Here is a 17,305-nt window from a genome sequence, read left to right as displayed (position 1 = left end):
TAGTACCAGCTGGCAGCACTGCAAGCTCTGTCCACACGGTCCCCTCTCTTACACAATAAAAGACAGGTGCTCAGCAGGACCCTGCTTCCATGACCTTGGGAATATTGTGCAAAAACCTCTGCTGTGTTCCCAGCAATTGCGTCTGCACCATGCCACGTGTCAGGCAGGGATATTTCAAGAAAGCCTTCAGTCCTTGTGCCCCCATAAATTCTCCAAATCCTCCTTATGCTGGAGTCAGATAACAATCAGAAGGACAATGGCTTCAAGAATCCAGGCTGCCCATCTGCTCTGCACTTCCAGATTCTTGCTTCCATAGCACCAGCTGATGAAATTTTCATAGCTGGTGAGGTTTCTCATTTCCATCAGGCCTTACTGGCTTGGAGCCTTCGCAGTTGTGGGCTGTTCAGGTTTCTGTGCATGTGCACTGATGGCAGCAATGATTGAAGTCCTTTGCTTTCTTTGGCGACCTGTCAAAGTAGGACTGCAAGCTTCTTGCAAGTCTAGGTGAAATAAGCCCTGCAGGAAGGAGAGCTTTTGATTTTCAGGTGGTCTCAGCATTTACTGCTTCCGTTAAACTCAACCCTTCTCAAAATCAGATTCCAAGGCCATACAGCCAAAGGGAGACAGGAACTGAACTCAGTATGCCTGAACACCCGAGCACTGAAAAGCACTCCTTCCTCAGATCCCAAAGGCTTTGATTCCTATTCTGTCTCCACACACATCCCCCATGCCTTTTCTTGTATCCGGTATGCTTGTGAACTGGTCTCACCACTGCCCTGAGACCAGAGATGTGACATGATGCGGAAGCATGACGCTAGGTTACATTATGTTCATTTATATAACACCATTAATACCAAAGTGCTACTCTCTGCTAGAGCCAGTTGCTTGCTAAAGCCTCTGCAGTGCAATTAACAAGCACCAGGTAATCTAAAACTTGACTCCCAATAATCCTTTTATTTTAAGTGGCCTCTGGCGGATGTAAAGCCCTCAGCAAACAGTCCTGGAAGTACATTTGAGATTCTCTCAAATACCAGCTGAATTTATGACCCTTAGTGAAGAGCAGGGAGGAATCTCTTCAAAATACTTTCCAGCCGGCAGCACTTTATATAGAGCCCTGTAACTGTATAAAAGGAATCCCTGGAGGGGCAGGTGCCACCCTGTGGAAGGACAAATCCCTCTGAAGTACCTATGGTCTCGGCTAGTGAAGAAGTAAATGCCAGAAATAAAGCCTCCCCACCAGAAGAAGGCAGTGGAGGGTTGGTCCTCTCAAGTTCTCCACCAACCTGGGAAGATGGTGGATGCCAGACCACCCTTTGGTGGCTTGGATGCTGTCACCTGCCCAAGGGTTGCATGAAGTCCCATTTCCTCCAGCTCGGATTCGTCAGTTCTGAAGGGACTTCCTCTGCCACTTCTCTGACAGCGGCTACACAGAGGATTCCCCAGTAGACCTCAACTGGGAAATGCTCAGAGGCAGAAGAGGTTTCATGGATGGGCTGAGCCCACCAAAACCACAAACCCCCAAGACACTCTGAGCAGAGCTTGCACTCTGGGATATGTCAGTACAAGAGGAGCTCAGCACACGAAACCAACTGCATCTTGGGAACAATAAGATCAGTGAAACACAGCCAGCCTGGGACAGCCAAACAAGTCTGTGGATGCAGAATTGGACAGCTAACATCCTGCCAGCATGCCTGGAGCATGCATCTACCAGAAGAATACAACCCACCAGTAAAACAGTTCCTAACAACACCCATGTGGATAATTCAGTCCATCCCGCTACGTAAGAGTGAAGATTCGGGCTCACAAAGACACAACTCTCAAAAATCTCATGGAGCTTTTTTCACAGCCAAATACTTTGCTGTCAGGATCCCCAGGCACCGATCCCAATTGGGGTGTAATTGTGCTGGGCACTGCACAAAAAGACAAGCAGACACAATATCCTGCCCCTGAGGCTTGAATTTCTGCATGTCTCTCAAAGCTTCTTTGCCAATACAGGATGGAAGACAAAGGCAGAGCCGGAGAACGACAGAAACCCACCATCACAGTACCCTGATGCTTGGCACGGCTCAGTGGTTTCATGACACTACAAGGTTTGAGCAGGGATGCAAAACTCACACTGGTATTTCAGGCATATGTAGGGGCATTTCCCCCCAGCCTGTATACTTGATGAATACATTGCACATCAACACTTCCCCACTACAATTGCTGCCTGTGGGTGTTCTGTAGATTTATTTGCATGTGTATAAAAATATAGTAAAATAATTATGGTAAAATAAACAGATATCAGTGACCCCTACTGGCCACTTCTAATTAGCCATAAATGGTGAGTAACAGCAGGCTCTCATCTCTCGCCCTGTCCCTGGCGCAGTATTTTGCTGTGAAGCAGGGACTGCAGAGCCTGGCAGCTGTGGATTTGTGCTCCCTGCGCTCACTTTGCACCAGCTGCATCACTCCCAGGGAAAGGCAGGAGAAATCAGGGTCTTCTGGCCTCAAGTATTTGGTTGTGGCATGCCCCTCATCTCTGCTCACCGCCGGCTCCATGCCACGCTCACCTGGTGAACCAGTTCTTGCACTGAGTCCAGCTCAGATGCCTCCAACTCTCACTCTGTGTAGCTCCAGGGCTCTGCAAAGGACTAGGTACTGGGATGTGACCTTAGAGAGGTTATTTTGCCAGAAAAAGACAGTTCTCATTGGGATCCACACAACAGTTACCCCTGGTCCCTGGGGTGAGCTCCCTGCAGTAGGAGCTGCCCCAGCACTGTGGTTTCTCCTCCCATCAGCCTCACCCAAGCCCTACCAATGCTCCCTGTAAAGCCTTTGCCCCAGCAGATGCTAAATCCAGCATGGGTGCTGCTATGCAACAGAGATGGAAAGTCAGTTACCTTCCCATGCCAGCAGTTTATCCTGGTGAAGGAGTGGACAGAAATGGCACAGGGTCAATATAGCTTCTCCAACTCAAGGCAAAACCCTGTAGGAAGCAAAGGCTGAAGTCAGGCATCAGCCTCAGACTGAGACTTGAGGGGCTCTGCCTCCCTTCCCCTTTGTCAAAACTTGTTTAGCTTGTCATGCTAATAAAGTGTTTGAAATTAAACGAGTTAAAAGTATGTAGAGAAGAAGGGGGAGGATGTCTCACTGGAGCACAAAGAGAGGTAGCAGAGGGGTTAGGTGTGAAGCTAGCTCTCCCTGATATGCACAGGAAGATGGGGCTTCATCTGGGTCTGGAGCAGAGCACTTGCCTGTGTGAGGGAGGACACTGCATGCCGGGGTGCTGGGGATGGCACCTCACCAAGGTGCACAAATGGGGGGCAAGGATCTGATCCCCAAAGCCTCGGAGGGCAGAGCAGGGACTCACGGGCTCTGTCAGGCAGAGGCACGTGGCTGTGTGATCCTGAGGAGCCCTCCTGCGTGCCTAGCGCGTGCCTCCAGCTCAGAGACCTTTTTTGTGTATGAAATCTGCTGCTCTGCTCTCCCCGCTCAGCTCTTGCTGTTTACAGGGACGGGTCCGGGCAGGCCAGGGAGGAATTACCTTTCCCTAGGACACGCTTGGTGCTTGGCTGAACGCACTGCTTCCCGGCTTCACGGGAGCTGCTGAAGGCCAAGGAGCCAGTCAGTCTGCAATTAGCTTTCCCCCTGCCACTGCTCATCCACATCCCCTGGAGCTGCTAATTATGGACTCCTCTCCTCTGAACCCAGGGTCCAAACCTTTCTAAGCACAGGCCGTACCTTTGAATGACCTTGAAATTCAGTGCAACAGGCTGTCCTGCGAGGTTTTGTGGCAAATGCCAAGATCCACCGATTTCTGTAAATACCCAGGAGCAAGATCAGAGGCAAGCACCAAGGAAGCTCAAAACATTTGCTTTAAGTCCTGTTAAATGCTTGTGCACTCCCGGTAAGATGAAGAGGTTTCATTGCTCCAGCTGCCAGCTGGAAGGGGAAATGGAGAGGGCATGGCTTGAGGTGGGCTTTGAGGCACTCACAAGTGTGTGCCAGCAAAGGGAAAGTCTGGCAGACAACTCCTTCCCACTGCTGTGCTTCCAGACCTCCTCCCAGTGGAGGGAGGCTGGTGAGGGAATGGGTACAGCCCCTGAAGTCTGTGTCCTTGAGAGAGGCCTGACATTAGCTGTCACACACACACTCCGAGGGAAGCCAGAAATCACAGGACAAAACACCTTCTCAGTGAAATCATGGTGCTTTTTTTGAAGAGGATGACTCAGTCTGTTGAGCTGTGGGGGTGCAAGGTAAAAATCTTTTCTCTAGTCGCCCTTCATCATATATAACTCAATTTCTTTCCTCCCTCTTCAGATCTAACTACTCCTTTTGCCTCCAGTATTTAACCTCTCTATTTTTTCCCTCCTCCCCTGTCTTGTCTTGAATAGAAATACTGGGGTGGACTCAGGGAATCTGTATCTCAAAATAACATGTGACTTAAGCTTACTTTTTGAGCTCCTCACAGCAGGTTTGGAGGCTGCCAGGCACTGAACTCAAGTCCGTTACACCCACACTCCTACACTCAGAAGATGTATTATAATGGAGCAGCCCAGCAGACAGTCACATAGTCCCAGCACAGCAGCAACCTGGAGGCCGGTGCAGGGTTGCAGACACCCCTCAGGAAGCAGCAGCCCTGGCATTGAGGGACTCCATACAGCTGGCTCGAAGCAGGGGAGAGGAGAGCTGGGGGTCAGGCTTGAACAGGGGCTGACACTTGGCTCTGAACACTCAGGAACCACCTCTCCAGGACATCTCACAGGCACCACGGGAGCATCCAATACAGTCCCATCCTCCCTTGGCCTTAGTGATGGGAAATGTGTGCTGGGCCACACCTTTGTCCAGTGGGAATGTATGGAGGTGCCAGCATCCTTCCTGTCCCAGGGTCAGGTCTGCATGGCTCAGGGGAAGGTATAGGCATAGCTCTGCACACAATTACTGCCCTCATGGAAAGCTGCTCCATACTCCATGGCCTAGAGCTCATTTTCAGTGCTCTGAAGCACAAGATTTTACAACTTTTTGGAGTTCATTCCTATTTATTCTCGATATCTATACAGACATCTAGTAATTTTTAAATGAATGCCTTTTCTCATTACCCAGTGGCAATGAGTTCCCCAGATCATCGGTGTTTGGGATAAAGGCAATCCCTGCTGTTCATTTTGACTGCACTTATACTGCTGATTTTGTCTTGTGTCCTGGCAGGCTCTAAAGGATGCAAATAAAAGAGGCTTATGCCAAGCCTAGAGAGTGTTCCCAGGGACTCTGTGATCATGGGGAATGTGACACTGGGCTTGGGCAGCATTCCTGGAGGCTTTGGGAAAACACAAAATATATTCTGGGGTAGCCCAGGGTGGCTACCCTTAACGTGGTACTGAAATGGAGGAGGGTGAATCCCAGGGCAGCTCACATATGCTGAGGTACCCCTTGCAGAGCCACCAGGCTAAGGGAACTAGGTACTTCCACCCCCAGTGCCATTTCTGGTAGCTTCAGCCTTCAGACTTAATAAAATCTGAAGGGCTTTTGGAGGCTGAACTGTACCTTTGCTACTAGAAAGTGAAGCTAGAAAGCAACACAGGATGGACTCACCAAGATCACAGCTTGGTCTTTTCTCCATCATTCTCTGGCTCTGCCACTAGTCCTGCTGTTGAGAGCAAGAGCTGTCATTGTCCAGCCACAGCCCATCCACACCCCACAGAGATGCAGGTCATTGAGATGGTGCAAACTGGGAGGGAAGAGCCAGGAGGTTTTCCATCTCTGACCTTCACCCTCTCTCTGCTTCTCTTTTGCCTGCCCCCCCCCCCCTCTCCCCACTTCCCCACTGCAGGCACAAACACCTACTGCCCATGGAAGCTATTTCTAAGCAATCCCGGGCATCTGGGGAATGAGGCTCTGAACAAATATCGGAGCGTGCGTGTGTAGTGAGTGCACACACACACACACACACACGCACAGCCACGGTGCTGCCGCAGAGTCAAATATAGACCTTGGGGAAGGGGGAACAATGGCTGGGATTGGGTTACATGGCTGCAGGGCCAGTGAGCTGATGATGTTTGTTGTGGGCTGGGGTGGAATGAGAAAAGCAAGGGGGGTGGGATGGCAGAGAACATTTGTTTTAACCCAGAGACCCCGTGCTTCTGCCGTGCGTAAGGCGAGAGGGTGATGCGGAGTGAGAGGTGCCGGAGAGGATGATCATTGGAGCTGGCAGCTTGGAGGTGCTTGCTGTCTTTCTCCAGCTGGTTTGTGCCGCTCCTCTGCCTCCCTCGAGGGATTAGAGTGAGCAGGAACCAGTGCGTTTCTCCAGGCTTCTGCACAGGAAAGAGTTTCTTTCTATCCTTGCTCCAGGGAAGGCTCCTCAGTGGAGAAGACGCAACATCACCTGTTCCCTCAGCTCAGCATCTGCTGCTCGCCCCTGATGTCCGGCTGCCTCCAAGGTGTAGGTTCCAGACACTGGAAGAAAGGGAAACAGCTCCAGCTGGTTTTGACAGGTAATTCCTCCCTCTGTCTGGGAGCGGTGACGGTATATTGGAAGGACGTCCAGGGAGGGACGCTGTGGCTGGCATGTACTGGAGGGGGAGATGGTGGTGACAGATTGTTCCTGTTCGCACTCCAGGTCCCTGCTTTGTGGGATTTCCTTCGCTGGAGGGAACAGCAGCAGAGGGACTCTTATGGCTAGGGAAAAAATCCTTCCTAATTCTGACCCAGCAGCTGTTCCATCCGAGACGCCTCTGGGGATGGCATGGCAGGGATCAGAGCCCAGTAGAGCAAGGTCTAAGCCAAGTGCGGGAATCCCCTCTTCAACACCCATTTCTTGGGTCTGTAAATAGAGCTGCTCTGCTTGAACTACCCTAGGCAGCCCAAGGACTTCTGGGGTTTGGGAGTGTGTCTGGGGGTGGGACAGCAGCCCTTCTGTGCTGAGGAAGGAGCACACCCAACGTCCACAGTGTTTGGGTTCCCTTCTTATCTATTCCATCTTCCTCTGTACCCACGTTTTTACTCCCATTCATCCCTGCCTGCTTCTGTCTGTGATACTCTCATGCAATACCAAACTGAAACCCCAAACCCCATTTCCTCAAATACGCCTTTACCCTGCTCTGTAATCCCACCCTCATTTCTATTCTTCATTTCCTTGCCTCAGTGTTCAGATCTCCATCAGCCAGCTTTACCTCCTCAGCCTGCACGTCTCTTGCTCCGCACCACAGCTCTCGCCTCTGAGAGAAGCAGCACAGGGAGATCCACATGTCCTGCTCCACTTACTGCAACCTAATCCCATCTCCCTCTCCCACAGTGCTCATGTTGTGGACACAGATACTTATGGGTATCAATGTGTGCAGGGACACCAGCACAAGCAGCCTCCTACCTGCACACATAGCATCCAGAGGGTTTTCTTAGGTGCATTTAACTGGGAGAGGATTCAGAGCACCCAGGCATGGCTGTGCAATGGCATTACAGCACAGTGTGGTCAGGACCAGGGCAGATCCCAACAGAGGAGGGCAAGAGCAGGTGAGGGTGTCACAGGTGCCATATCTAAGGCAGCCAGTGTAGACAATAAGATTTCAAAGTGGAGGTGAGTGTAAGGCTGAGCAGCCTACATTCACTGTTGGAGGCACCACCAGTAAAAACTTGGCCTCCAACCATGGCTCGCAGAGTGAAGAGTGCAAGGTAGTGTTGTGGGGATCTGAGGAGAAGACTGTATCCTCCCAGGTCCTAGAGCATCAGTCACTGAAGGAAAGGCTGACTGGTTTTGAAGCAAGTACCAGGAGCTGTGTTTTGCCCTCAGCCTCCCCCTTTCCCTTCTGTTGTAAGCACCAGATAAGATGTGAACCAGGGCTCAGAAGCAAACTGAGCTGGATGTGAAGGATCAGAGGATGTGGATGCATGGAGAACCACAGGAAACATCTCAGAACAGTGGCTGCACACCTGTCCCATGCATACCTGAGGAGCCAGTGGAGCAGCCTGAGCAGCGGGAGGTTTGGACCTCCCTGGTTTTTGGGGACCTTGGAGCAGTTAGGTGGGGTGATGGAGACAGGAGGAGGCAGGAAGGACAGGAACAGTGCTCCTGGTGACAGGAGGGCAGGAAAGAAGCAGGAAGGAGGCAGCTCCTGTAGTGATGGGCATGGTGGGAAGGGCCCATGTTACTGCTCAGAAGGTTTGTGTTGTCCAGACCTGCAGAGGATGGAGCAAGCAGGGATCTGTAGTCAGAACCAGCAGAGAGCTGGGTTATGAGGGGCCTATTGGGCTGTCCTGGGGCATTGGGGCCACCCACAGGTGCCGCAGGATGTGTGGTGCTGATGGGGCTGTCAGGAACTGTAGAAGGCCAGGGAGACTGGAGAAGGTGAGAGCAGGGATGGGCCTGATGAGATGAAATGGAATGTGGAAGCATCCAGGTAACTGCCAGTAGGACATGGTTCTTCTTCTTTCCTGCTGGAAAAACAGCAAAATTTATGGGGTGAGGGCTGGCTGAGGTGAGCTTGTGATCTAATGAAAGATAGCTGGAACCTTTGAAGGTGACAGATATGATCTAGTGAAGTACCAGCAAGGCCATGCAAGGTGAGGAGAAGAGCGAGCAGCTGTCCCTCCTGAAGATGTGACAGCCCAGCCCCTCTCCCAGGGTTGTTGTATTATACACTGGGGTGCTGGTGTCCACAGCTTGTGAGTGGCAGTGAGAGGAGTACCAACGATCACTGGACGTCTTCATTCTTGTGGGGTGACAACTCCACTTCACACATCTACCTTAAGCATGGACCCCCCAGTCGAGGTGTGTTGGTAGCCTCTGAAGCTGGCAGCGAGGGGCTGCAGGAGGTGTTTTTGCTTATTTCAGATAATCTGAATTAAATGAAGGCTGTGGTCATCCCACACCTATTGCTGAGGGAGGAACCAGGCTGCGAGGTGGAGGCGCTCCGCAGCAGCGAGCCGGGTCCCCTGCCCAAGCTTGTGTGTGCAACTGCGGGGGTCCAGGCGGGGGTCCCCACTAGGGCAGGGCCGCGCCGGGAGGACACCCCCAGGCCGGGAACCCTCCATCCTCTATGGGCCGCTCCTGGGGCCAGGACCTGTGACCCTCGCAGAGGCAGCCCCCCCTATCCGGGGGCAGTGCGGGCCCACGTGTGGCAGTGCCGGGCCCCCCCCTTCCCCATGCCCCCGGAGGCGGGAGCAGGGCAGGGGTGAGCGGGCAGGGCGGGCCGGGCCGGGGGCTGCCTGCGGTTTGGGGCGGCGGGAGGCGGGATGTCCCGGGGAGGGAGCGGGGATGTGCAGGCACACGCAGCCGCTGGCAGGCGGCCGGGGCTGCACGGCGGCGGCGGGCGGAGCGGCGCGGAGCGGCACACGCGGCGGCAGCTCCCTCCGCAGCCCCGCGCCTCCCCAGCCCCGCCGCCGCCGCGCCGGGCATGGCCGCCCCCCGCCGCCGCCACCCGCGATAGCCCCACGACACGATAGCCGCGTCGCCGAGGTGAGCAGGGGACGGGGGCAGCTCTCGGCCGGGACCCGCAGCCCCCTTATGCCAGGGAACCCCGCCGCTGCCGCCGCCTCCCCGGCCGCAGGGGGACCGGCGGGGCCGGGGCGATGCGGGGCTCCGCGGAGCGTCCCCTTCGGCCGGCCTTGGGGTGGGGGGAAGGAGGGCACCCCCGTGGCCTTGACCCCCGGGGGGAACTAGGGCCTGGGGTGGTCCCAGAGCCGCAGGGAAGGAGGGGAGAAGCAGGAGCGCGGAGCCGCAGCGGCGCGGCATCCTCCGGGTTCCCACCCCTGTCCCTGGACCCGCAGCCCGAGGGGTCCTTAGGGGACCCTAGACTAGGGGCAGCGCGTGATAGCCCCCTTCACGGGGTTTCCCTGTTGGCACCCAACAGCACGGAGGCCCCTAATATTCCCGAGGGGAAGTTTAATAGTCCCGGGGCCCATCTCTAACAGCCTGCAGCCGCTGGCGGATAGTAGCCCCCAGCCTGGTCAGGCGCTAGTGAAGCAGTGGGATAGAGGGAGCTCCCTCCTTTGCATCCCTCTGTCCCAAAGCCAGGCCTGCCCGGGTACTGCTTGCATCTCCCTTGGGCACCAGCTGCCCCTCAGGATGCCCCCTGCGCCTTGTCGGGGTCCACGAGGTCCCTGGGTGGGAGCTGGGAGCAGCAACTGTGGGGTGGCTACATCAGGAGGTCCAAGAGGCTGCACCTCTAGTGGGAACGCTGTGGGAGCCATGGGGAAAAAAGACCTCTGCAATGACATGTGGTTGAAGGTTGGGCTCCCCACAGCCCTGAAGGAAAAGGATACCAACTGCTCAGCCCTAAATTATTTTATAAGTTTCATAGGAATTGCTTCACCCTTCCCTGAAATGCAGCAGCTGTTCGCCACTGCCCAGTGTTCTGGGGCAGGAGGCGAGGGAGGGTCCTCGAGTGTGGTGACTGTGGACAGGGAGGATGCAGCAGTCTGTGCTGGAATTTGGCTGGGGCAGTGACAGTAACATCCTGTAGCCCCTCTGAAAATGCTGCATCCTTCATTGGTAATGGTTTGTTTGCTGGAGAGATGCTTCGAGCAATATCGTTGTTTTTGTGGGCTATTTTGTCTGGTCCAGGCAGGTGAGGCCCTTAGCAGGGACCCGAAAACCTCTTCTTGCAATGCATGTGTACATGTGGGTGGGTGGGAGGACTTCTGTCCCCATCTATGAAGTCTTTCATGTAACTATCAACCAAACTTAGCCTTTCCAAGCTAAGGAGTCAAGCTGAAAGTGGAATGGTCCCTGTCCATCACACCCACACAACTGGATGGAGCCTGCTCCATACCTTCACTGCTCTCCTAGTACAACTGTTTAACCCCTCCCATCTCATTATAGTAATATATTTATGATATCACCCTCAAATTTCCTGCCCTTAACAACCCCAGGAGGCTGGGAGGGAATGAAGTGATTTTGGAAAGTATTTAATGTTATTTCAAGAGGGCAGAAGGCGGTCGGAAAATAGATGCGTGCAGGAACCCTGGGCTGACAGGGCTCTCTGCAGGACAGCTGAGGAAAAAGACTGCACCTAGGGAGAGGTGTGTGTTTGCTTTTCCTACCTGGGGCTGCAGCTTGGATCTAGTGCCTATCGCTTCACTCCCTTGCTTGGAAAATGGAATAGGGCTGCTGTTTACCGCCTGCTCACCTGCTGGATCCACTCAACTCCCTGCCTTCCTGAAGGGCTTGTAAAGCAGCCTGGGTGCTGTAAAAAGACCTGGCCTGTCTATTCATTCGAACATGCACAGGAGGGATCTTGGAACAAGGTCCCCACAGCTGGGATGTTTTTTCTGGAGGATTCGGCTCTCTTGACAGCAGCTGGCTGGGGTAGGTGCTCTGAGATGCTGTGTAACAGCCTGAGCTATTACACGTTCAGGGTGGAGTGTGCACACTCAGTTCTCCTGTAGAGTACATTTTAAAAGACTTTTTGATTCTTGGTGCTCCAACATTGCCTTAGAAGAAGGAGCCTGGAAGGACAGAGAGGAGTGTGGTGACAAGTCTGTACAAAACTGGATGTTTCAAGTCAAAACTCACAGGTAGTGAGGAAGGGATGTGTAAAGTGAAGCTGCGGTGTGAGCCAGGGGATTTTTCTGAGCTTGCTCTTTTTCTCTCTGTAGGTGTTCATCTCGGTGGGGCCACGCTGACCATGCTCAGGAGCTTCTGTCTCCAGCTCATGTCCTTGGTTTGGATCCTTTTGGCCCATCACCAGCTTGCCCAAGGTGAGTCTCTGTAGACATGGGCACTTCTCTTTCATATCCATCTTTCCAAACCTACTCTTGGCATTGCTGTAGTCTTCTGTTTTCCACGCAAAATAGAGCTGGTCTGACCTGGAAGACCAGAAAATGTTGCTCAGTCACCCAGCACTGGTGGCAACCGTAGAGACCCTCACTCTGATGCCCATGGGGGTTGCAGTGCCTGAGCAGACCAGCAGTGAGAGGTCCCACTGCTCTGTCTTGGGGTGAATGGGTCTCTAAATGGATGAACCTGTTTGGAGAGGCAGGACGAGGAGGAAAGAAGATCCCAAATAGAACAGCTAATTGTGGATCCTATGAGGCAAAATCCCTTCCCAAAGATTAGTTTTCTCTCCTGCTGCTCCAGTAAGAAATGAATTCTCAAAGCCTTGTGCCAGGAAAGGTGGTTACAAATAGGAAAGGCAATGAACCCCAGGCTTAGGCTGAGCAGTCCCAGGATGCTTCTCCAGCTCCACAGTGGCTTGTTTTGGGAGGTTATTATCCTGAGCAGTGGGACCTGCTGCCACGCTGCAGCAAACATGCATGGATGGGGTGTTTCTCCCCCTGCTCACCTCCTAGGCAGCACATCACACAGCCTGGGGGAAGTCAGAACATGACTTTTGGCATGGGAGCTTTAACCTGCCCCGGTCTGGGATGGAGGGACTCAGTCAGATAAGGGAGTTCATCTCCTGGGCCTGGCCTGGGATCACACTAGGCTCCTGCAGAAACCCCCTGCCTCCTGACATTTGCTGTGGCTTTGCTGCCCATGGAGCTAGAGTGCCAGCTCCCTGTCGGGCTAAGATGCAAGCAAGTGATGAGGGAGAGAGGAAGGTGAAGATGAAAGAAGACACCTTGCTGGAGAAAACAGGCCAGCACTGAGCAGAGGATAAGTGGCACAGTGAGGCCACGGCTCAGTTACAGCTTCTGTTGCCTTTAAATAAATAAACAGATACCTGGCTCCATACCTCCCCATGCCAGAGGGGAGAGCTGGCAGCTGTGTTCTGGAGGAGGCCAGGAGCCCTGACCAGACCTCTCTGTGCTAATGGCTGTCCCTGGGGACATGGACTTCCTGAGAGATAAAGAGGAATCATTCTTCCCATTTCCATCCTCAATTCCTTTGTGCCCCTTACAGTACCTGTCCCTGAGCTTTCCCACCATGCTTGCTGCATGACCAAGGTTCCCGGTGAGTCAGGCTCTATTATTACACAGGTCACCTTAATGCAGAGTGCGGTGTGCTGGGCAAACCCAGCTCTTGCTCAGAGGGGCCTGAAGTCTATGGGAAGCAGCAGAGAGACATGGAGATGATTGGAAACCAGGTAGTTCTGAAGCAGGGTCCCACTTCTCAATAAAGGCAGTGTCATTTCTGCTTGGGTCACTGGTGAAATCCTCATCTCTCATGTGGTATCCAGCCATTGAAAGGAAGGTTCTGGGGAAGGGCATACTGAGCGCTTAGGAAGTAAGAAAAAACCCCTGTGAGCCAGAAGGACCATGGGCAGATCTGGAGTCATCTGCAGTCTCTGTTTAACCCAGCTCCACCCGTTTCCTGCCTTGTAGGTGATGACTGCAGCGAGCGCTGTAATCTTGCCCACGGCTGCTGTGACCAGGATGGGAAGTGCAGGTACGGCCTTTTGGAGGGTTTCCCAGCACTGCCATACCTGTGGGAACCCTGCACAGCAAGCAGCCAGCTGCTCCATAGCCCCTGCTTGGGTTTTACCATGCTGCCATGCCCTGTCCTCCTGCAGGTGTGACCCAGGCTGGGAGGGCGAGTACTGTGAGGACTGCGTGCGTATGCCGGGGTGTCTCCACGGGACGTGCCACCAGCCTTGGCAGTGCATCTGTCACACTGGATGGGCTGGCAAGTTCTGTGACAAAGGTGAGTCCTGGGCTGGACATCACAGCCTCTGGTGCTGGTGGCAGAAGCCCAGCACACCCTGCATGGACAGGTGAGCCGACCTGGCCAGAAGCCCCACAGGTTATGCTGTTGGGCTGCTAAGGAGATGGGATGTTGCTTGGCTGCCACATCTGGGCAGAATAGGTCAGGCAGCTGGCACCTGCTCCCTGCCTTCATGGCAAGAGCTGCCACAATAACAGCCAGCCTTGGGAAATGGAGCAAGCAGGCTCATTGCCTTTCCCATGCTGTGGCTGGGCTCTGGGCAATACCTCCTGCTTCCCTTAGGGCTTCCTGCCTTTGGCAGGTGGTTGGTGGACTCAGTGGCTCCTCTGTGCCATGAGGTCTGCACTGGCTGGCCAGGTGACATGCACAGCACCTTTGCATCCTGCAGATCTGTAGGATGATTTGCTTTCTCTGCATCCTGAAGCCTGTGCACTTTGTGGACTGTAGCTGGGAGGCACCACATAGGCATTGCTTTTCTATTGCAGCTGCCTGTTGGATAGGTGGAGGGAAAAGCTCCTGCAGTTTCTCCGTCCCTGCTGGGTTTCACAACGTGTGTTTCAACTGAATTGGTCACATTGCCCCTCTTTTCTTGCCAATTCCCACTTTTTCCTTTCCCCTCAGACATACACATCTGCGAACACCAGTCCCCACCATGCCAGAACGGGGCTCAGTGCATCTACGATCGAGACGGGGAGTATTCTTGCCTGTGTCCAGAAGGCTTCCATGGGAAGGACTGTGAGATGAAGACGGGGCCATGTGAGAAGGCAGGGTGAGACACAGCAGCGAGGGCAGTGACATTACAGACAACATTAACCTCGGGCTGTGCACTGCCAAGGGTGGCCCTGCTGGGCTCGTTATCTGTGGATTTCCATGTGCTAACGGAGTTAAGCCAAAACCATCTTTGGCTTTGGTTTAGCCATGTGCACCGCACAACCCCACTGGGGCAAGGTCTTTGTTGTCATAGGGGGGATGAGCTGACACACGCTGTGTCTTCATGGAACATCAGGAGGGTGCTTTTTCTCTTCAGATCACTTGGCTGGACACCTTCCCTGGCGGGTGGTGGGCCTGTATGCAGCCACAGCCCTTGAGGATGTCCCACAGCCTCTCACCTGGGGAGGTGGAAACTCCTGCTTGGTCTTCTCTTTGAGATGGTTGCCTCATGGAGAGACGGGGCTGGACCCACTGTTCACATGAGCAGTTCTGTGTGCTCCCCTTCCTGGGGCGGGGGAAGCCGCTTGCTCTCCATGGCCATGACCCACCCTTGCTGTCTCCATGCAGGTCTCCGTGCAAGAACGGGGGGCAGTGTCAAGATGAGAACGGCTTTGCCAGCAACTTCACCTGCCGGTGCCTCGCTGGCTTCGTGGGGGCTCTCTGCGAGAAGGACGTGGATGACTGCCTGATGCGTCCCTGTGCCAACGGTGCCACCTGCCACGACGGCGTCAACCGCTTCTCCTGCCAGTGCCAGGAGGGATTCGAAGGGCGTTTCTGCACCATCAACATCAACGACTGTGCCAGCCAGCCATGCAAGAATGGGGCCAAGTGCTACGACCGCATCAATGACTATGACTGCTTGTGTCCTGACCGCTTCACTGGCAAAACCTGCGAGATCCCCGTCCCCGAGCCCACCTGGGCTCCCCCCTACCACCCTGTGAACCATGACAGCAGTGGAGCTGTGAAAAGCACCACCAGCGAGATGCTGGGGGTGACGCAGCCGGAGCCTGTCAGGACCGCGGTCACAGGGCGGCGTGTGGCCAACCACAGTGAGAAAGAGCCGGGGGGAGGGTTGTTGAAAATCTCTGTGAAGGAGGTGGTGACCCAAAGGGACTCGGGGCTGAGCGAAGCCCAGCTGGTGACAGTGCTGGTGTTCGGGGTGCTGACAGCAGTGCTGGTCCTCATCACCGTCCTGCTCCTGCTGAGGAACTGGCAAAGGGGCCGCCAGAGGTCAAACTGGTGCCAAAGCCCTTCCCAGGCTGAGAGGAAGCTGCAAGACCAGGAGTGTCAGGTGGGCATGCTCAACACTGTCCTGATCGAGCCCAGGAAGACAACAGAGCTGTGAGCTGGGAGGACTCTGAGCTGGGCCCTGGCACCAACCCCCTCGAACTGCACCCTTGGGAGCTGCGCTGGCACGAGGTGGGCAGCAGGGAAGGGCTCCCAGGGCAGCAAATGCATCCACGAGTCCCCTGGGCATCCAATACTGGTGTCATGGCGCTGCCTGGGTCTGAGCTGTGTGCTCAGACAGCACCCATGGGCACCTGAAAGCAGGGCTGCAATGGGCGAGCCCTGCAGGGGAGCAGTGACATGCCGCTTGCAGCAGCCCATGCCGTGCAGTGCTGGTATCGTCCACTGTGAGCCCTCAGAAACAGGACGGGGAGTGCTGAGGAGGGCACGGCCTTCTTGCAAACCCAAATTCTGCCAGGCCCTTTGTAAGGTCTCTCTGTGACTATAGGAAGAGGGCTTTGTCCTCATTTCCACTGGTATTGGGATATTTCTTCTGGGGCTGCACAGGCCTCCCACCCCAGTACTGGATGGGGTGGCTCTCAGCTGTTTCTGGAAGCTATCATTTCAGATGTCACGTCCCTGGAGAGTGAGCAAACACCTTTGCTCCTTGGCCCTGTGGTTCCCTGAGCCAGTTCAAAGACACTCTGGAGATCATTTGGGGTCCCCTCATGCCCTTCTGCCCTGGGTGATGTCCCCTCCTCTTGCTGTCAGACCTGGGGTTACAAACACTTTCTGTACTTTCCTCCTGATGATCCAGCAATTTCTTGCCCCCACTTACTGAGCCATCCTTTCGGGTCTGGCCACAAATGACCAAGCTCCTTACTCGCTCCAGTGTGCACTTCTGCCTCACCATTTTTGGGCAACGGGGAGCATGGCCTGCTCCCTTCTGGGGTCCTCCAGGCTTGAGCTTGTCCTTCTGATATGCCCTCACAGGTGAAACTGGAGATGGACAAGGCTGGAGATGTGCTGTGGCAGGTTGAGTAGCAATGTAAGATCCAGATCCTCCTTTTCTCTCCCAGTTGCTCCAAGACTGGCAGCTCAAAACAGCCATTGTAGTGTTTCTTGATACAGCAAGGAACTCCCCACAGTGGATGTGAGGACAGGCTACAGAGCCTATGTTACCACAGGTAACATAAGATACTGCCTTCATCACTGCTAAAGCATGGCTAAGAGGCAGTAAGTAGATGGCCAGGTCACTTGGCCCTTGTACTAGGTCTGCTCCTGCCTTCACTGCTCTGGTATGCAGCAGTCAATGTCTCTCTGCCAGGGCTTTCTGAGCCTCCACAGGCATGAAGAGCTAAGCAGTGGGGTGAAAACAACCCCACAACCCAAACCCTGCTACTGGCCTGTAGGGTTGCAGAGCTGAGTTCAAGATGGTGTGAAGGGAGCAGACAGAGGACTGAGCACTCAGCCAGGGGGTAGACCTGGGAGAGGCGACTGGGGCTTCATCAGAAAGATTATATTTTTAATACATGGATGGATGATGTACCTTTATCAAATAAAACAAATACAAGCCCAGAAACAGTGTATTGGAGAATCATAAAATAATTCAGGTTGCAAGTGACATCTGGACGCCAACCTGGTCCCAAAACTGAAAGCAGCTGTGGGTTTGTGCAGCTGGGAGCAGGGCAGGAGAGATAGAGAGTTCCCCTTGGAAAAGTGGTCTTGGAGCAAACTAGCTTTAGAGGCCTTTAACGTAACCAACCACATTCTGCCTCTTCAGAGGAAGGG

At 54.1% G+C, this 17,305-nt stretch overlaps 1 protein-coding gene across 2 annotated transcripts; it reads left to right on the top strand.

Moving 5' to 3' along the window:
• The first annotated feature begins 9,312 nt into the window (after positions 1 to 9,312).
• On the top strand, positions 9,313 to 17,096 carry DLK2 (delta like non-canonical Notch ligand 2). Of its 2 annotated transcripts, none has more exons than XM_034061189.1 (6): positions 9,313 to 9,427; positions 11,569 to 11,670; positions 13,237 to 13,300; positions 13,425 to 13,555; positions 14,198 to 14,345; positions 14,855 to 17,096. In XM_034061189.1, the coding sequence occupies exons 2-6, from the start codon at positions 11,598 to 11,600 to the stop codon at positions 15,630 to 15,632; spliced, it is 1,194 nt and encodes a 397-aa protein (XP_033917080.1). In that variant the 5' UTR covers positions 9,313 to 9,427; positions 11,569 to 11,597; the 3' UTR covers positions 15,633 to 17,096. The 2 variants fall into 2 exon arrangements, with proteins under 2 accessions (XP_033917080.1, XP_030901529.2); XM_031045669.2 differs by lacking the exon at positions 9,313 to 9,427 and adding an exon at positions 11,218 to 11,278.
• The last annotated feature ends 209 nt before the right edge of the window (positions 17,097 to 17,305 follow it).

The sequence above is a fragment of the Melopsittacus undulatus genome, chromosome 3 (assembly GCF_012275295.1).
Source record: "Melopsittacus undulatus isolate bMelUnd1 chromosome 3, bMelUnd1.mat.Z, whole genome shotgun sequence".
Lineage (NCBI taxonomy): Eukaryota > Metazoa > Chordata > Aves > Psittaciformes > Psittaculidae > Melopsittacus > Melopsittacus undulatus.
The sequence above is the reverse complement of the archived record's forward strand: the minus strand, read 5'-3'. Positions and strand labels throughout refer to the sequence as shown.